Genomic DNA, 17,633 nt, shown 5'->3' with positions numbered 1-17,633 from the left:
ATGGAATTGAGTATGATCTAATTATAGTGGGGCGGTGCTAGAAAGAAGCATCCCCTTAGACAGTAGGATTTTTCGAATGGAGTGAATTCCTCGAGTTAGTAGTGATCGGTGACCTGCTGGGAAGACGCTTGATTTTGGGGTGCAACTATGACGGAGAGTAGATTTTCGGTCTTGGGCATACAACAACAGAAGATTTCGCCCAAAAATGGGAAGACGGTGTCGGTCGATTTGGGGGTGCATCTAGCTGTGAAGATGGAGATGCTTGTATCTCTTGAATTTTCAATGAAGGGAAACCGATTTCTTCCCTTTCTGCAGAGTCTAGATCTTCGATGGAGTTGTATACAAGGCATTCTTATGCTTCAAATTTGTCAAAGACTAGCGTGACAATCCCGTTGCAAACGGTCAGATGCAACAAGCTATAACACTTTGATACCAAACAGTGAACCCGGTGGCAGAATGTGCTGGACGAAATAATTCTTCATGCTTTTAAGAACAACGACAAGTTTTAATACTTTGATACCCAAAATAAAAGAAGTTTCAATAGATGGAGGACCACTGCCACCGGGACCTCTGCCTGGCTTTGAGGGACACAGGCACCAGGCACTGGAATTGGGTCCCCAAGCCTGGCCATCGGGGTCTCGGGCATGGGTGCCAAGGGCTCGGCTCGGGCCCAACCTCGAGAGACTTGAGAGAGGGCACGAGCGCTAGCCACTCGAGTGTGGGAGCCGGCCACCGGGGCCTTGTGCAATGCCACAGGACCTTATCACAAGCCTCGTGATCCTGGGCCCAGCCTAGGGGATCTGGTCCCGGTGCTAGAGTTGCGAGCTCGAACACTGGGTACCATGACTCATGGCGCTTGGAACCCATCCCAAGTCATCAAGGTCCTCAGCCCAGCTTCAGGGGATATGAGCCCGCGCACCCGTGTCTTGGGTCCAAACGTCTAAGTCTAGACTGTTTTTTTAAGCGATCTAACTGCCGAAAAACGTGAAAAATGTTTCCGGACGAGACATTTTCCAAGAAACAGGAGGACCAAAATAGATGAACAAATATTGCCTAACGAAAAAACGTAAAGTAATATCATTTATGTGAATGGTTGAAATTACTCTGTTCGGCAGCTTCCATAGATGGAGCAAAGTTCAGGTGCCGCCGATGGATTGACATCGAATGCCCTTGGAAAACTACTGATTCATTTATTGCAACATACCTTGACAAATTTGCAGCTTTGATTACTTGTGCTGGTGCACAAGACAAGATGTAGAAGTCTCTCTTCTATAAAATGCCTAGTCAAATCAAATACCCAGGAGATGATGATCAATCTCCAGGGAGGAAAGGGAAAAATTGCAGAAGATGGGAAAACGCCCTTTTGCGAAAGTTGTATAATTCATGGGTGGAAGGCAAGACCTGTCCACAAAAAGGATTCTCCGGGCCGACCGAGACACCTGGCTTTGCTGTATGAATTTCGTCGCTTTCATAGTTTTATTTTTGGTTTCATAGATGAATGAAGGCACTTTCCATGTATAAATTCCTAGCCGGTTCATTATTCGCAGCAACATGAGCATTGAAAAATACATAAGTTAGGTTTTTCAAAGGATTAATTTGGATTTTTTTTTTAATATAAAAGGGGGGCGCTTTTTTAATATAAAGTGTGTGTGGCTGTTTGTTAATTTTGGATAAGAAACAGTGTCTTGAAATTAAAGGAAGGTAAAGTGTGAATACCAGAATTTAGAGTATACGAACCGTAAATTTGTAAAGAACCGATTCTTGTTGGAGCTTCTTTACAAAAATTCACTCATTGATGGCAAATACAAGTAATCCGTTGTTACTTTAAATCTACTAATGACTCACTAAGTTACGATTATTGATACACGTTCCTCAAGATTTTAGGCAACATTCGTTGTGCTCCAATAATCATTACTCAAGTTCAAATTTCGAGACTATCGAGACAACCAACCATCAATTTTGTATTAAAATCGACGCATCTTGTCTTTCTTTAATCTCCAATACTAAGCAAAATTTATAATAACTAATTATTGATGACCCTAGTCATTCAGTGAAGGCTTTTGTCGATAACTTCCTCCATATCTATTGTCCACGACTTTGGCAACAAGTATTTGGTTCTCTTCATCTTGACCACTATTTTCATTGACGAGATCATTTCCCAAAGCTTAAAACTCTTGGACAATAAAAAAAATTCTCATTTTATTTTATTTTATTGTCAACAACGTTTTATGCATATTATGATTTGATTATGTTTTCCTCAGTAATTGGTTGAGCAATTATAACAATCTCCAAGCATTTTATCTAGGAGAAAAATCAATTCAATAATTCTTCTAAATTCTAAATTTCGTAATCTTTTTTTATCGGTAATTTCATAGTTCATTATATCTTATAATTATGAAGTGAAAATAATTTATGATTTTAATTTAAACTCGATAAATTGTTGATTGACCTTGCACTTTTATGCATTTCCATGCAAAGCGCATATATTATTATTCTAGTGACTAAATGTTGCATTCCATTTATTTATTTTTTGGATTAAAATTAGGGACTGATGATTCCTAATAAACATTTTCGGGAAAAAAAAATCAAGGATTTGAGCATGTTGAAAGAAAGAAAGTGATTTTTCTTGACCTGCCAGACCATTATTAAGGGAGAAAAAAAAAAGAAAAACAAAACCTTCTGGTAAAAAGACCTTTTTATTCGGCTGGTCCAGCTGTTCACACACTCGCCCCCATCATTACGCACCGCGAAATCCCCGAAATGCCCCCCCTGGGGGGCGCCGGTCACTGCTGACTCGCTGTTTTTTATTTTTATTTTTTATCATTTCTGAATTTTGAAGAAAGAAAATACACCACATGTTCGGCGGCGTTTGACCGTTAATTCGAAAAAAAATGGGAAATTAGTAAACAAAGAGAGCAAATACCATTAAAATAAAAACTCCAAACTATAATTGCGGTGGCATAAATATCTTAAATTTATTTTATTTCACAAAAAATTCTAAATTTATTTGTCGTAGCACAAATACTTTCAATTTTTTTATACTACGAAAACGAACTTCATTTTATATATTTGTGATATATATATGTCATCTATTTTTATTCTATTTAATATTTATGTCAAAATAATGGGTAAATTTAGAATTTTCAGCAACAAAAAAAAAAAAAAAGTTGAGAATATAATTTACATATTTTGTTGGGTATTAACGATAAAGAAAATAAAAAAAAAAAAAAGGGTAGCAGAAGGCCCTTGGTGCTGCCGCGGGTGAGCCAAGCTTTTCCTTCTCCTCCTCCCTCCCTCCCTCCCTCCCTCCCTCCCTCCGCCTCCTTTGACTCGGTCACGCCCTCAACGACGACGACGACAACGACGACTCCCCGCTTTTTCTTCCTCCCTGTTCCAAAATAATAATAATAATAATAAAATAATAATAATGATAATAATAATAAAAAGAAAGAAAGAAGGAGAGGGGGCAAAAAAAAAAAAAAAAAAAAAAAAAGAAAAGAGGCAAAGAAAATAAAGCGAAAAAACAGCGACACAGTGGAGAATCGAAAAATGGTGCGTCGCTGAAACTCTGAATCTGCTCCCCACCTCGTCTCCCTCCCTGCTGCCTCCTCCTGCGGCCGGCCGGGCATCCTCCGATTTCGGCAGATCCACTCGCGTCGGAGCTCCTCTCTCTACTCCGACCGAGCTTCCGTAGAGAGAGAAAACCGGCGATTCACTCGAATCGGGTCTCTCTCTCTCTCTCTCTCTACGCAAGCGTTTCACACAGAGAGAGACAGAGACGGAGAGAGATTGGCGAGGTTTTCTTCTAGGTTTTGGGTTTTTTCGGTCGGGGAGGGGACAGTGAAATCTCGAGAGCTCGCGGGGGCAGAGGGCGAGGGAGAGGGGGCGTTGGCAGCGGCGGCAGCAAGATGATGATATCGCGAGGGCTGTTCGGCTGGTCGCCGCCGCACATCCAGCCGCTGACGCCGGTCTCGGAGGTGTCCGAGCCGCCCGAGTCCCCGTCCCCGTACGTCGACGCGAGCGTCGAGGGCGGGGGCCCCGCCGGGGCCCAGGTGGAGCCGGAGGAGGAGATGGAGGAGCCGGAGGAGGTGGAGCCGCCCCCCGCTGCGGTGCCCTTCTCGCGGCTCTTCGCCTGCGCGGACCAGTTCGATTGGGGCCTGATGATCGTGGGATCCCTCGCCGCGGCCGCCCACGGCACCGCCCTCGTGTTCTACTTGCATTACTTCGCGAAGATTGTGGACGTCCTTCGCTTAGGACGTGTGCAAGAGTCTCCTCCGGGTGGAGCTGCGCCGCCTCCTCCTTCTGATCTCGAGATGTTTGACCAGTTTAAAGAGGTAACTGGACCTTCTTCAAAACCCTAGTCTTTGTATTGTTCATGCGGTGCTAATTTGGTTCTGTTTGGCTTGAGGAAGAATGTTGGCAGTAGGACTTAGGGAGTAGGAGTTAGTGCATTTAGTGATGGAGATTGTTGGGTGAACTGAATTTAGCTTATATGAACTGAGGAGATTTATTGGATGGGTTATTCTTTGTGTGGAAAGTTGTCATTTTTACCCAAGTGCTTTTGCTAAATGACTTGCTTGATAAATCATCAGCTGCTCTGCTAGGTTTGCTAAAGGAATTTGGCCAATTTGGTTTTGTCTTGAGCTATAGCAATGGCATCTGTATCCTGCCTGGTCTTCCCACCTGTTCAGAAACACAGGGCTCATTGCGAAAGTTGGTGGAGTTTTTTTTGTTTTAATATCTCCAAACTATTTTTGGGTGTTCTACTTGTAGGCTTGTGACTTGTTCATGTAAACACTGTGCTGATTAAATTTGTTTCAGAAATCTAGCTGTACTAGTGTCCTAAATTATTTTGCAAGGCAGTGAATTGACCAGTGAACACTGCAAAAGTGGGATTGAATCCAATAACTCTGACCAGGAATGATGTGTTCCTCTAGTTGTTCTTCTGTATGAAGAAGAAAAGTTATGGGTGCAAGCTGCATTCGGTTTGTTATACTTTTATTCTCTATATGTTACTGTTCTTGGGACATATTTATCCACCACAAAAGCCAAAGGGGTGGAAAGGCACCAAAAAAGTCTTGTCTCCTTCACTTTGAACTGGTAAATGTGTTTGTGAGGTACGCATGTAGGAAGCTGGGTATACTCTACCAAGAAAAGAAGTAAGGTATACTTGGGGCAACTTATTTTTGATTTGATTCATTATGACCCAAGTTTAACAATTGAAATTTGATGCCGATATAAGTGAGTTTTTGTACTATAGTTTTTTTTTTTTTTTGAAATGTCTTGATAACAAGTGCACTTTCAATGAAGATTATCTCAATTTCCAAAACATTTGTTAAACATAGTATGAGAAAACAATGTTTTGAAAACTGCATACATTCCTTATTTGGTTGCTTAACAAGTGTCCCACAGCACTCATTAACGAAATCTTTTCTTGAAATGAAAATATGCCTTGTTATGGATTTAGTATTGAGAACCCACTGGTTGGTAAGGCTGAAGTGTCATGTATTAGAAAAAGATGAAGAATTTAATGAAAACTAAACCTGTCAAGCATAGTTTTTCCAGTTGGTTTGTAATGCGTAACCAGATTTATAAATGTCTACGTAGATCATATTATTTTGAGATATGAAATATGCCTTGTCAAGGATTTGGTAGAGAATGGATATTAGAGGTAAAGTGTGTTGTAAGTTCTTGAAAGTTGAGGCTGAAAATATAAATAAATACAATGGACGTCAAGCATGATTATTTCTTACGGGTTTTTATGTAGGGTATGGGCACCTCGGTTTCCAGTACATTACGATGATATTGTCTGTGCTTATATTTTTAAAAATCATTATGACACCTCTCATATTCTACAGTAAAGTGACTCACAGCTCCATAAAGTCATTCAACCTAGAATAGTTCTACGACAGTGGTTATGGCCTTTACTGTGTTCACTTAGACTAAGATTGTTGAATAATTAATTATTTTGTCAGTTTAGATGTTTGATAGAGTGAATTGCCATCAGTCAACTCAAATTGTGCATGTATACAGTATGATATGGAACCGTGTTATCAATCTCAGTCTATCTAGGCTTCATAGAGCTCCTTTAAAAATATATGAGGTGTCGTTATAATATTTCATAAGCATAAGGTGTCGTAGTAAATATTTCATAAAGCATAAGGTGTGTGGTGTGGTTACTTAAAAAATGTATGAGGTGTCATCATGCTATCCCCAATACCATGGCTGGTCATCCTTTTGTCTAATAGACATGTATGCAATTGGCCGTTTGTCCTCTTCCTCTCCTCTTAAAGTGCATATCCACAAGGCGGAAGAGAGGAGTACTAGTGTAATTGATGAACTTGACAATGTAGTCGATGTTTTAAGGAATCATGTATATAGAGAAATTATCAATACATAGTTGGTCCCAACCGTCATTAAGTTGTTTTTTTATTGGCGTATCGCCTTTTTTTTTCTTGATAAAGTAGTGAGTGATGAAAGTTCTGCTGAAATTTCCCGATTTATTGAGCAACCGGTGAGGAACATCATTTCCTTAAAAAATAGTCAATGATGTCAAAAGGTGTGATTTAATTGGAGATATTGATTGATGAAAGGAGATACTTTACCATCTGGTGCATAGTGGTTCTCAATCATGTCTCTGGTGGAAAATTCATTGGGGAGGAGGTGATTGTATACAAAGCCTGGTCCCTTATACATTTAGGGCACTCTTCTGGTCTACTGTCCTCCCAATGACCATATATATCACCATGCTAATAATAATTTTTTAAATTAAGTTATATGTGAACTGTGATTTGTTGATTTGATCTCACACTTTTCATTTCTGTGTACGTCTTTTCTGCAGCTCTCTTTGTCACTTCTTTGGATTGCAGTTGGCGTCTTTGCTTTTGGTTGGATTGGTAAGATTTGATAATTATGTGCTCTACAAATTAAAAGGTGATGCATTGCTGCCTCAACACTAACTTATTCTTTGTAATAGAGGTCTCATGCTGGATATTGACGGGGGAAAGACAGACAGCAGTCATCCGGTCAAAGTATGTCCAAGTGTTGCTTAACCAGGACATGAGTTTTTTCGATACATATGGAAACAATGGGGACATCGTGAGCCAAGTATTGAGTGACGTGCTACTCATTCAGTCTGCTCTCAGTGAAAAAGTACAGTCTCTTCTGTGCTCTGAGCCTCTTCTTTTTGAAATTTATTGTTGTGAGACTGAAGTAATGGAACCATTTTCTCGATGCAAATATTTTTTGGTAATTGGATTAGCCTTTCTAATTGCAGGTTGGAAATTATATTCATAACATGGCCACTTTTTTCAGTGGGCTAGTTATTGGATTTGTCAACTGTTGGCAGATTGCCCTGATAACATTAGCAACTGGTCCTTTCATTGTTGCTGCTGGAGGAATATCCAATATATTTCTTCATAGGCTTGCTGAGAATATCCAAGATGCATATGCGGAAGCAGCTAGCATTGCTGAACAGGTACCTTCCCTTCTCTATAATTTTGCTAACCCCACGCAAGGGTCGCCCCCACTCCCCACCGGCCCCCACCCCCCCGGGGACAATGTGTTTACTGATACCTGCGATGTTTGAACATTAATTGCACTCTTCTGTCACTGATTTCATGTTTATGAAGAGTATAAATTTGAAGTTGGGTGACTATCAGGTGCACCAAAATCATGAAGAATAAAGATTGAGTGAAATGGAATTGCAAATACAACTTAATTCTATATGGTGACTTTTTGATCCTATAAAACTGACTAACTCTCCATTGCTTCTCTTTGACTCAACTATCTATTTTCACCAAAATGGAAAAATAAAAGTACAAACCAAAAGATGATTGCACTGCTTCAGGACGAGTCATTTTTCAAGGTTTGCATACTAAAAGGTCCTCACTACCTTCCTCTCTTTTCTCTTCTTCCTTAATTCTCGAGGTTTTTTAGAGCCAAATCTGCTTGTAATTCTCGACCTTTGAGACAGTCCTTCGTTGATGTAGAATATTCTTGGTTTGGAAGAGCTTGCCTTCCCAAGCAATTTTATAGTAATCTTGTCTAAGAAAATCTTGTGTCGCTACTAACAGTTTCTTTGTGGGTGCAAACGTGACTCATGTCACGTATGAGGCCTCTCTTTTTGTTTGCTGAAGCGTGTATCCAACCAAAGCAGTCAGAAACCTCCTGGTCTTCCTAGCTTTACTAGGAAAGGCGGTGGGAATTGGTTTGGCTTAAAAGACTCTGAATGTGGGCCTTATGAACAACTTGTTCAAATTGATTTGTAATTTTCAGTTTCTGCAACATGTGGTGGGTGCTTGTCCACCATTTGGGCTGCACAAGTGCAGTGTCCAAAAATCTTCCTGAAAGGTCCCTTATAGGGTCTTTCTGGTTGTAATATTCTTCCATAGGTGTTGGGAACATTGCAAGTCATCTCCTTGTAGAAAGGGTCAATCTCAAATGACCTGGCTTGCTTTAAAAACATATTAAACCACCTGCCTCAATATTGCATTTAGATGACAAATCTTATTATTAAAAAGTGAGGTTTTAATGCAACCACAGTTGACAAGTGTCCGCAAATGAATAGGACTTTTATTGACCTTTTAACATTCTAAAGGATATATTAGGTATGTTAAGTTGTGGGACAATGTCCACTTTTACCTACTCAATCACTGTCCTTATTTGATAATGCTTCTTTATATTATGGTTGAAAATATATTAGTGTTTAGTGTATATTTACACTTTAAAATTATTTCATTCATATTATACAACGAGAGTGCTAAAAAGTACAAAATGCAATTTACAGAAAAAAACCTCTGTATCATTATTTTCAACCTGTGGCATCACTTGAGTAAGCCATTAGTCAGATTTACAATTCAGATTCGAAACCATTTATAATGTTTTATTTGTAGATGTATATGTCCACACAATTGTCTATGCAGTTGTAGTTAGACATAGCTGAGTTTTCAATGAATAGCATTTGATATCTTTTTTGAAATTGGCTAGAAATATTATTGTCCAGATGTGAAGTTAATGTTGGTGGTTAAGTTTGAAAGTGAGGCAGGTGATGTGAACCTAGACCTATTTAGAGGCTTCCCCCTATTTTGGAAATATGGAATATTGCTATGTGAACTTGATGCTTTTGGCTTGAAGGCCGCAGAAATGCCCTTTGCTAGGGACTGACCAATCCCTATTGAGTTGTTGATTAACATGTGATTATTGTGTCACTTGTTTGTGGCCATCTTGATGCAGGATGAGAAATCCCACAGTAGAGAATCAATCTTGAGGCTTCACATCCAAAGCTTCCTAATCACATCTAGGTTTCGTAAGCATCATCCTAAGAGAAGAATTGCATTGCACAATCCCAAAGCAAATACTTGCAATATTCAAGTAACCATTGACTCTATTGAAAAAGAAGAATTACAATGATGTGAATAAAGTCTCAATAAGAATAAAATCCAAAAAGATATGAGACTGCTAATTTATCTGCAATAAGAATCCTAATTCCTTAGGACTTTAACTTGATTTGTGAAGTCCATCTTCTCCAAAACTTGGTAGAAATGTCAATATTTGAGTAAATATCATCTTTCATGATTTTGTTGGCTGCATCATTCTCCCCTCTTTAGAGAAGACTTATCCTCAATTTTAGTTTTCTTTGTTAAATTCCTTGAGTTTTGAAGCGTCAAACAATTTAATTTTCAGCTTCATCTGCATTATGATAAGTTTTGTCCTTCTAGCTGAAAGAAGTTCAATAGTGGCATGTTTTGAGACAAATCTTGATCAAACTCTTTCTGATAATCCATGTTGGATGGTATCATGAAATCCGTATCCTCAATTTTGCTTGCATGATCTTCACAGCCGCCGTGAACTGGATTTTGCTTGTTATACCCAATATGAAATGTCTCTGGACATTGATAAGCAACATGACCAGAATCTCCACACCAGAAGGACAGACTTTCAGGCCATCCTCCGTGCTTGATCCGTTTTTATTTTCAATCTCTTTCATGCAATCAACAGTGTCATGTGATTCAAGATCTTCTTTCTTGAGTTCGGATTCTTCTAATACTTGAAAATCTTGAACACCTTTAGTTTTTTAATTTTGTGGAGGGACTTAATTGATGGTTCTTTCTATTGGTTGCACTTCTAGGGCAATAAACAACTTTATTTGCCCTGAGAGTTCATCGAACTTGCTGTTTTGTTGCTTGAAACAGTGTTCATGATCTTTATGCAAAGCATCCAACTCGGATGTCAACTCACCAACTTTGGAATTCAACTCAGCTTTGGTCACCATTGTTGGAGAAAGTGTAGGAACCTTTACCTGATACCAAAATTGATATAGAATGACAAATCTCACAATAGAGAATATATTTTTAGGCTTCACACTGAAAGCTTACTAAGCATCACACCTAGGGTTTCTTAAGCATCACACCTAAGAGAATAATTGCATCGCACAATACCTAGACAAATACTTGAAAAATTCAAATGATCGTCGACTCTATTGAGAAGAGAGAAGTACAATGACAGACTCTCTAAAGTTCTACATCTAGTTGAGACTGGAAAAATCTAAACAAGAAAAACAATATAGAATAGGGAACATAATATTTTATCCAAAATAAAATGGGCACTCAATAAAACCCTAATAAGAATCAAATCCTAAATGATATAAGACTGGTAATTTACCTTAGGATTCTTACTTGATTTGCAAAGTCCATCTTCACCAAAACTTGGTAGAAACATCAATATTTGAACAAATATCATCTTGCATGATTTGGTTGGCTGCATCGCATCTGTTTCCTGGACTCCACCCTTGAGCCTATTTGCTTTTTGCAGTTTCTTTGTTTTTGTCCTTTTTGCTTTGTGGTGTTTCTGTACATTTCTAAGTTCTGTGGACTTGGATTGAGTCTCTATGACATGTGAAGGAACAGAGCTCTTCTATTAGGCAAGCAATTTCGATGGTTCCTTATTCCACCTATAATGCCTGGTTAATGACTTCCACTTTTGACGAAAGAAGCCGTGGATGATTAAAATTTTGACTTATCATTCTGTGACTTTTCAGAAAGTTTCTAATCAAATATTGATTCTATTATACTTGAAGCAAACAACAAAAAAGTCTCCCTTTATATTAGATAGGTAAGCACGTATTTTTTTTTTAAAATGAGGCGTAAGGTAAGCATTGATTCATTAGCCTGTCACTTGTGAGAAACGTTGAAGCTGTTACCTCATTTCGATATGTTTCCAATTATGCAGGCAGTTTCATGTATTAGGACCTTATATGCATTCACCAATGAAACATTGGCCAAGTATTCATATGCAACTTCACTACAAGCAACACTGAGATATGGTATACTGATAAGTCTTGTGCAAGGGCTTGGGCTTGGATTTACATATGGGCTTGCAATATGTTCTTGCGCCTTACAACTTTGGGTTGGGAGGTTCCTAGTTACAAATGGAAAAGCTCATGGTGGTCAAGTCATAGCAGCCTTGTTTGCTATAATACTAAGTGGCCTGTAAGCGTATTAAGCACAACTTTTACTTACAGATCTCCCCATAATTTTCACAACTTCTCAAGGGAAACTTATTTTATGTGTGTGTAGAGGTCTGAATCAAGCTGCAACAAATTTCTACTCATTTGATCAAGGAAGGATTGCTGCTTATAGACTTTTTGAGATGATTAGCCGATCATCCTCTTCAGTCAATCATGATGGGAATATTCTGGAGTCTGTTCAAGGAAATATTGAGTTCCGGAACGTTTATTTCAGCTATCTTTCTCGTCCTGAAATCCCTATTCTGAGTGGATTTTATCTCACCGTACCTGCTAAGAAAGCCGTTGCACTTGTTGGACGGAACGGTTCAGGGAAGAGCAGTATCATTCCTTTGATGGAGCGGTTTTATGATCCCACGTTAGGTATGACAAGTTCCTCTTATTACTGTAGTCCCTAGACATTCTGTTCCGAAAGTTCCATTGAAATCTTTTGGCAACTATTTGGGGATTACGGATTCCTATGTTTTTATTTTTCTGATGCAGGAGAAGTTCTTCTTGATGGAGAAAATATTAAGAATATGAAATTGGAATGGCTAAGACGCCAAATAGGACTGGTTACCCAGGAACCTGCCTTACTAAGCCTGAGCATCATTGATAACATTGCTTATGGCCGGGATGTTAATATGGATCAAATTGAGGAAGCTGCCAAAATTGCACATGCGCATACTTTCATCACTTCACTTGAAAAAGGATACGAGACACAGGTAAAATGCAGAAGTTTGAATTCATGTTTGAAATGCTGAAGTTAAATGGAACTTTAAATGGATGTTCTTTTCTCATCAATTCCATTTTAAAGGAGCTTGTATGCTTTGCAGGTCGGTAGAGCTGGTTTAGCGTTGACAGAAGAACAGAAAATTAAACTTTCTATTGCGAGAGCTGTGCTTCTAAATCCATCAATTCTTCTGCTTGATGAGGTCACTGGTGGCCTTGATTTTGAGGCTGAAAAGGTTGTCCAGGCAGCTCTTGATCTCCTTATGTTGGGGCGCTCTACTATAATCATTGCCCGGCGTCTTAGCCTCATCAGGAATGCTGATTACATTGCTGTGATGGAGGAGGGACAGCTCGTTGAAATGGGCACACATGATGAATTAGTAGGGCTGGATGGTCTTTATGCAGAGCTTCTTAGATGCGAAGAAGCAGCAAAGCTTCCTAGGAGGTACACATTTTACTTAAAGACATTGCTAACTTTCTGATGCCTAGTGTCCCAAATGACAAGTGATTCTTTTTCATTCAGGATGCCTGTTAAACATTATAAAGGAGCTACTGCTGCTTTTGAAATTGAAAAGGATTCTTCAGTAAGTCATAGCTTCCAAGAACCTTCATCTCCCAAGCTGGTAAAATCACCCTCTCTTCAGCGGGTTCCTGGCGTTCATGGATTTAGACAACAAGAATCACCAAAAGTTCGGAGCCCACCTCCTGAGCATATGCAGGAAAATGGTATCGCAACAGATGCAGGGGATAAGGAGCCATCAATGAGAAGGCAGGATAGTTTTGAGATGAGATTGCCAGAGTTACCAAAGATTGATGTTCAGTCTGTACAACAACAAGTGAACGGTTCAGATCCTGAGTCTCCTGTTTCACCCCTTCTGACATCAGATCCGAAAAATGAGCGTTCACATTCTCAGACATTTAGTCGACCCCATAGTCACTCTGATGATATTCCAATAAAATCAAAGGATGCAAAGGACAGGACACATGGGGAAGCACCATCACTGTGGCGATTGGCAGAGCTTAGTTTTCCAGAATGGCTTTATGCTGCATTAGGCAGTGTTGGTGCTGCAATATTTGGTTCTTTTAATCCTCTCCTTGCTTATGTAATCGCATTGATAGTAACAGCATACTATAGATCTCGTGGCGATCATCTGAGGCAGGAGGTTGATAAATGGTGCTTGATCATAGCTTGCATGGGAATAGTGACCGTAGTGGCCAATTTTCTTCAGCACTTCTATTTTGGTATCATGGGGGAGAAAATGACAGAACGAGTTCGTAGGATGATGTTTTCAGGTAACATCTGCAAATAAGTCTATTTTCTCTTCCATTCTTCATTAGACTTGTCCCATAAGCTTAGATATCTTATATTTATAACATGAAATGATGGGCATTTACCTTGTTGAAACAGCAATGCTTCGCAATGAAGTTGGATGGTTTGATGGAGAGGAGAATAGTGCTGACACTTTATCCATGCGCTTGGCAAATGATGCTACTTTTGTCCGAGCTGCCTTTAGTAATCGTCTTTCCATATTTATACAGGACAGTGCTGCTGTTATTGTGGCTATTCTTATAGGCATGCTGTTAGAATGGCGACTAGCACTTGTGGCTTTCGCAACCCTGCCCGTTCTTACTGTTTCAGCTATTGCACAGGTTTGTTCATAATCTAATGTTGTTGTCAAATCTCTGTTTTTCACATAACTCCACCATCACTTGCCATTGAAAGAAAGAATAACCTGATCTGGTTTTGACTACTTTTTCTTATGTATCCTGATGGGCTCCTTTTTCTGACCTGTTGATTCCCTAATCTTAAATCCAGTTGTGTAAGTAATATGTAACTTGGTGGTCAATATCACATTCTTTTGTTATACGCCCTTCTCTGGCCCTTACTGCTCAACATAAGAGTGGACAGCCATGTATTTCCTGCTGGCCTGGTCAGTTCACGAGAAGTTCACACAGTCCCTCTTGTCTCGAAGAGTGACACTATTCCTAAGTTTTAAGTAGCCTTAATCCTTTTGAAGTGCAATATCCCTGATTCTTGAAGATTACTGGCCCTAGAGGATGCTATGATCCTATTGGCCAAGCTTGATACCTTCTCTTTGTTACTATCATTACCTGGATGGATGGATGCTTAAAATTTAATTGTAGTGGAAGTGGAATTTATGTCCATTTGTTATTTATACCATTATTCTTGTAATTTATTACTGATGATGATACCACAGCTGCATTAAATTGATGTTTGGAAGGGAAAGAAGCTTTGATAGCCACTTATTATTATTCGGCTCTAGAAGCAATTTAGAGATTCAATTGATGAAAAAGATGGGTTTTATTCTTTTGGAGAAAAGGAACTTATTTTGATAAGTTTCATTTGGTTAACACTTGACGATTTATACCCCTGATTAGCTTTATCTTTGAGTCTTGATTATAGTCTTACACATTTTGAAACATGAAAATATGTTGGAGGAAAGGGAAGGAGCTGTAGGAATGGGAAGCTATGTGGGCACTGGTGTAGGCATGCTTTTAACCCTGTAGACCACACTTCCATCTAATCTAAGTAATGAAATCACTAGAGAATTACAAGTTAAAACATTTGATGATTAGAAATTTTTGCAATTTGAATAATTTGTAAATCTTGGTGGGGAAGTACTTTTTGCTTGAACTTAATCTTAAACAAACAGGCCCTTATAGTGTTTGCATTTCCAAAATATCTCTTTGCTTGCTATATCCTATCCATTGTGCCGAGTATATTTGTTGCACTCTTTTCTACCCTCTTGTTCCCAAATTACTGATTAGATGGCAAATTTGGTTTGCCAGAAACTGTGGCTTGGTGGCTTCTCAAGGGGCATCCAGGAAATGCACCGGAAGGCATCTTTGGTCCTTGAGGATGCAGTAAGAAACATATACACTGTGGTTGCATTTTGTGCTGGTAACAAAGTCATGGAACTGTACAGATCACAATTAAAGAGAATACTCAAGCAGAGTTTTCTTCATGGAGTGGCAATTGGTTTTGCGTTTGGTTTCTCCCAGTTTCTCCTTTTCGCTTGCAATGCCCTTCTTCTGTGGTACACTGCATTATTGATTAAGAATAAAGAAATGGATCCACCAACGGGCATTAAGGAATTTATGGTTTTCTCCTTTGCAACATTTGCTCTAGTGGAGCCTTTTGGACTGGCTCCATATATACTGAAACGACGGAAATCTCTTACCTCTGTATTCGAGATAATTGACCGAGCGCCTAAAATCGACCCAGATGATAATTCAGCGCTGAAGCCTCCTAATGTCTATGGGAGCATTGAGTTAAAAAATGTTGACTTTTGTTATCCAACTCGGCCAGAAGTGTTGGTCCTGAGTAATTTCAGTCTTAAGGTAAATGGGGGACAAACTGTGGCAGTGGTTGGAGTTTCTGGATCTGGAAAGAGCACCATAATCTCTTTGATTGAAAGATTCTATGATCCAGTTGCTGGTCAGGTTTTGCTAGATGGACGAGATTTGAAGCTTTACAACTTGAGATGGTTGAGAAACCACCTAGGCCTTGTTCAGCAGGAACCCATTATATTTTCAACAACCATCAGAGAAAATATCATCTATGCCAGGCACAATGCAAGCGAAGCAGAGATGAAGGAGGCTGCTAGAATAGCAAATGCACATCATTTCATCAGCAGCTTGCCTCATGGTTATGACACGCATGTGGGGATGAGAGGTGTTGATCTAACCCCAGGACAGAAACAGAGAATTGCAATTGCTCGTGTAGTTCTGAAGAATGCTCCCATATTGTTATTAGATGAAGCTAGCTCATCCATTGAATCTGAGTCAAGTAGGGTGGTGCAGGAGGCTCTTGATACGCTGGTGATGGGAAACAAGACCACCATTCTTATAGCCCACAGAGCTGCAATGATGCGGCATGTTGACAACATTGTAGTTCTAAATGGTGGACGCATTGTGGAAGAAGGATCCCATGATTCTTTAATGTCCAAGAATGGTTTGTATGTACGTTTGATGCAACCTCACTTTGGGAAGGGCTTGCGTCAACACCGTCTCATTTAGCAGTAGCAGTGGGGTTTATGTGGATTGTAGTTTTGGTTCTTCAAAGTACCTAATTCTCCCCGCCGATTGCTGGAGATGCTGATGAGAGATAAAGCATGGGGAGATTTGCCGGAGATGCTTGCTCGGTCTTCTCAGAATGTTTGATGAATGCCAGAAGGCACACAGATGAAAGAAATGACCTAGGCTTCTATAAATGCTAAAGCAGGAAAGATCACATTGTCAAAATATCGGGGGAGAATACATATTTAGGTGTCCAGTTGGCTTGTTGAGGATGTGGTTCAGGTTAGATGCATATTCTTTTGGAGGCAAGCACCATTGTATAAAAGCCTAATTAGCCTCTGGGGCAGGATCGATTTGTTAATTTATTGGTAAAAGAGTGATATAGTGATTCTGATCGGGATGAGGTATGTTTTCTTTGCTGGTCTCTCTTTTTCCCTAGGGTTCTTGTTGTTTCTTGCTGTGTATCTTTCCCAATTTTGTGCATGCTATATAGAATGATTATAGATTGGAGAGAGAAAAAGTGAAGGCTGTCCATTCCCAGTTATCCTGGTTATCACTATTGTTCTCAAGCTCAGTGTGAATTCTATGGTCTAACTGGCAAGACTGTATCTCTTATAGATTTCGCGGCCCTGAAGGAGGTTCATTGTTCAATTCTCCTATTCGTGTCTTAGCAGTTGCTCAGCTTGGTCTAGAATTCACCTCGGTTGACATGCCCGAGAGGATTACTCGTTGTTGGGGTCATTCAGGCAATGTCTACAAATTCAATGCGCCCTACACGAGGCCTTCACCACAAGTTCTGCAGCTTAGACTTTGGATATTTAAAAAAACATGGCAAATTGTCATAAAAAATCCTAACCTTGCCTATTGTGGCACAGATACTCCCAACTTTTACGTGTGGGGATATGTATCCTATATTTCAGTTATATTTAAGCTATATTTGTCACATTGATATTAGTTCGGGAATTTTTTCATGATAAAAAAAAAAATTCTGGGTATTTGTGTCATAATGGGCAAATTTTGAGTTTTTAGTAATAAAAAAAAAGGTTCTGGTATTTGTATTACAATGGGCATAATTTGATTTTTTTTTTTTTTTTTGTGATATTAATCCTAAAAAGTTATTAGGAATCTAAATCATGGTTTATTAGGTTTCGAAAATGAGTGTTCAATTCAATGTGTTAACTACAACCTTGAGAACTCTTTTTTCAACCAATACGGGACTGAAAAGCTCATAGGCTTCTATAGCTTTTCGTAGCATATAGCGGCTCGGGCGCTTTTTAATGTTTCCTGGCCTAATGCTTTTGTTGGATAATTTTACTGTTATTCACAAAACCAGGAGCATATTGCATGGCCCGTGTAA

General features: G+C 39.3%; 1 protein-coding gene across 3 annotated transcripts; it reads left to right on the top strand.

Moving 5' to 3' along the window:
- Positions 1-3,531: 3,531 nt before the first annotated feature.
- Positions 3,532-17,221, top strand: LOC104420927 (ABC transporter B family member 20). 3 transcript variants are annotated; one of them, XR_720910.3, is made up of 12 exons: positions 3,532-4,334; positions 6,842-6,896; positions 6,977-7,152; positions 7,277-7,477; positions 11,230-11,489; positions 11,577-11,887; positions 12,008-12,228; positions 12,340-12,680; positions 12,759-13,528; positions 13,644-13,885; positions 15,047-16,680; positions 16,895-17,221. XR_720910.3 is itself a non-coding variant. In XM_010032703.3 (11 exons), exons 1-11 carry the CDS (start codon positions 3,909-3,911, stop codon positions 16,274-16,276), a joined length of 4,233 nt encoding a protein of 1,410 aa, XP_010031005.1. In that variant the 5' UTR covers positions 3,532-3,908; the 3' UTR covers positions 16,277-16,927. The 3 variants fall into 3 exon arrangements, 2 of the variants coding, with proteins under 2 accessions (XP_010031005.1, XP_018719664.1); XM_010032703.3 differs by having other exon boundaries at positions 15,047-16,927; XM_018864119.2 differs by lacking the exon at positions 3,532-4,334 and having other exon boundaries at positions 6,847-6,896; positions 6,979-7,152; positions 15,047-16,927.
- The last annotated feature ends 412 nt before the right edge of the window (positions 17,222-17,633 follow it).

The sequence above is a fragment of the Eucalyptus grandis genome, chromosome 10, assembly GCF_016545825.1.
Source record: "Eucalyptus grandis isolate ANBG69807.140 chromosome 10, ASM1654582v1, whole genome shotgun sequence".
NCBI lineage: Eukaryota > Viridiplantae > Streptophyta > Magnoliopsida > Myrtales > Myrtaceae > Eucalyptus > Eucalyptus grandis.
This window is presented reverse-complemented; position numbering and strand designations above follow the sequence as displayed.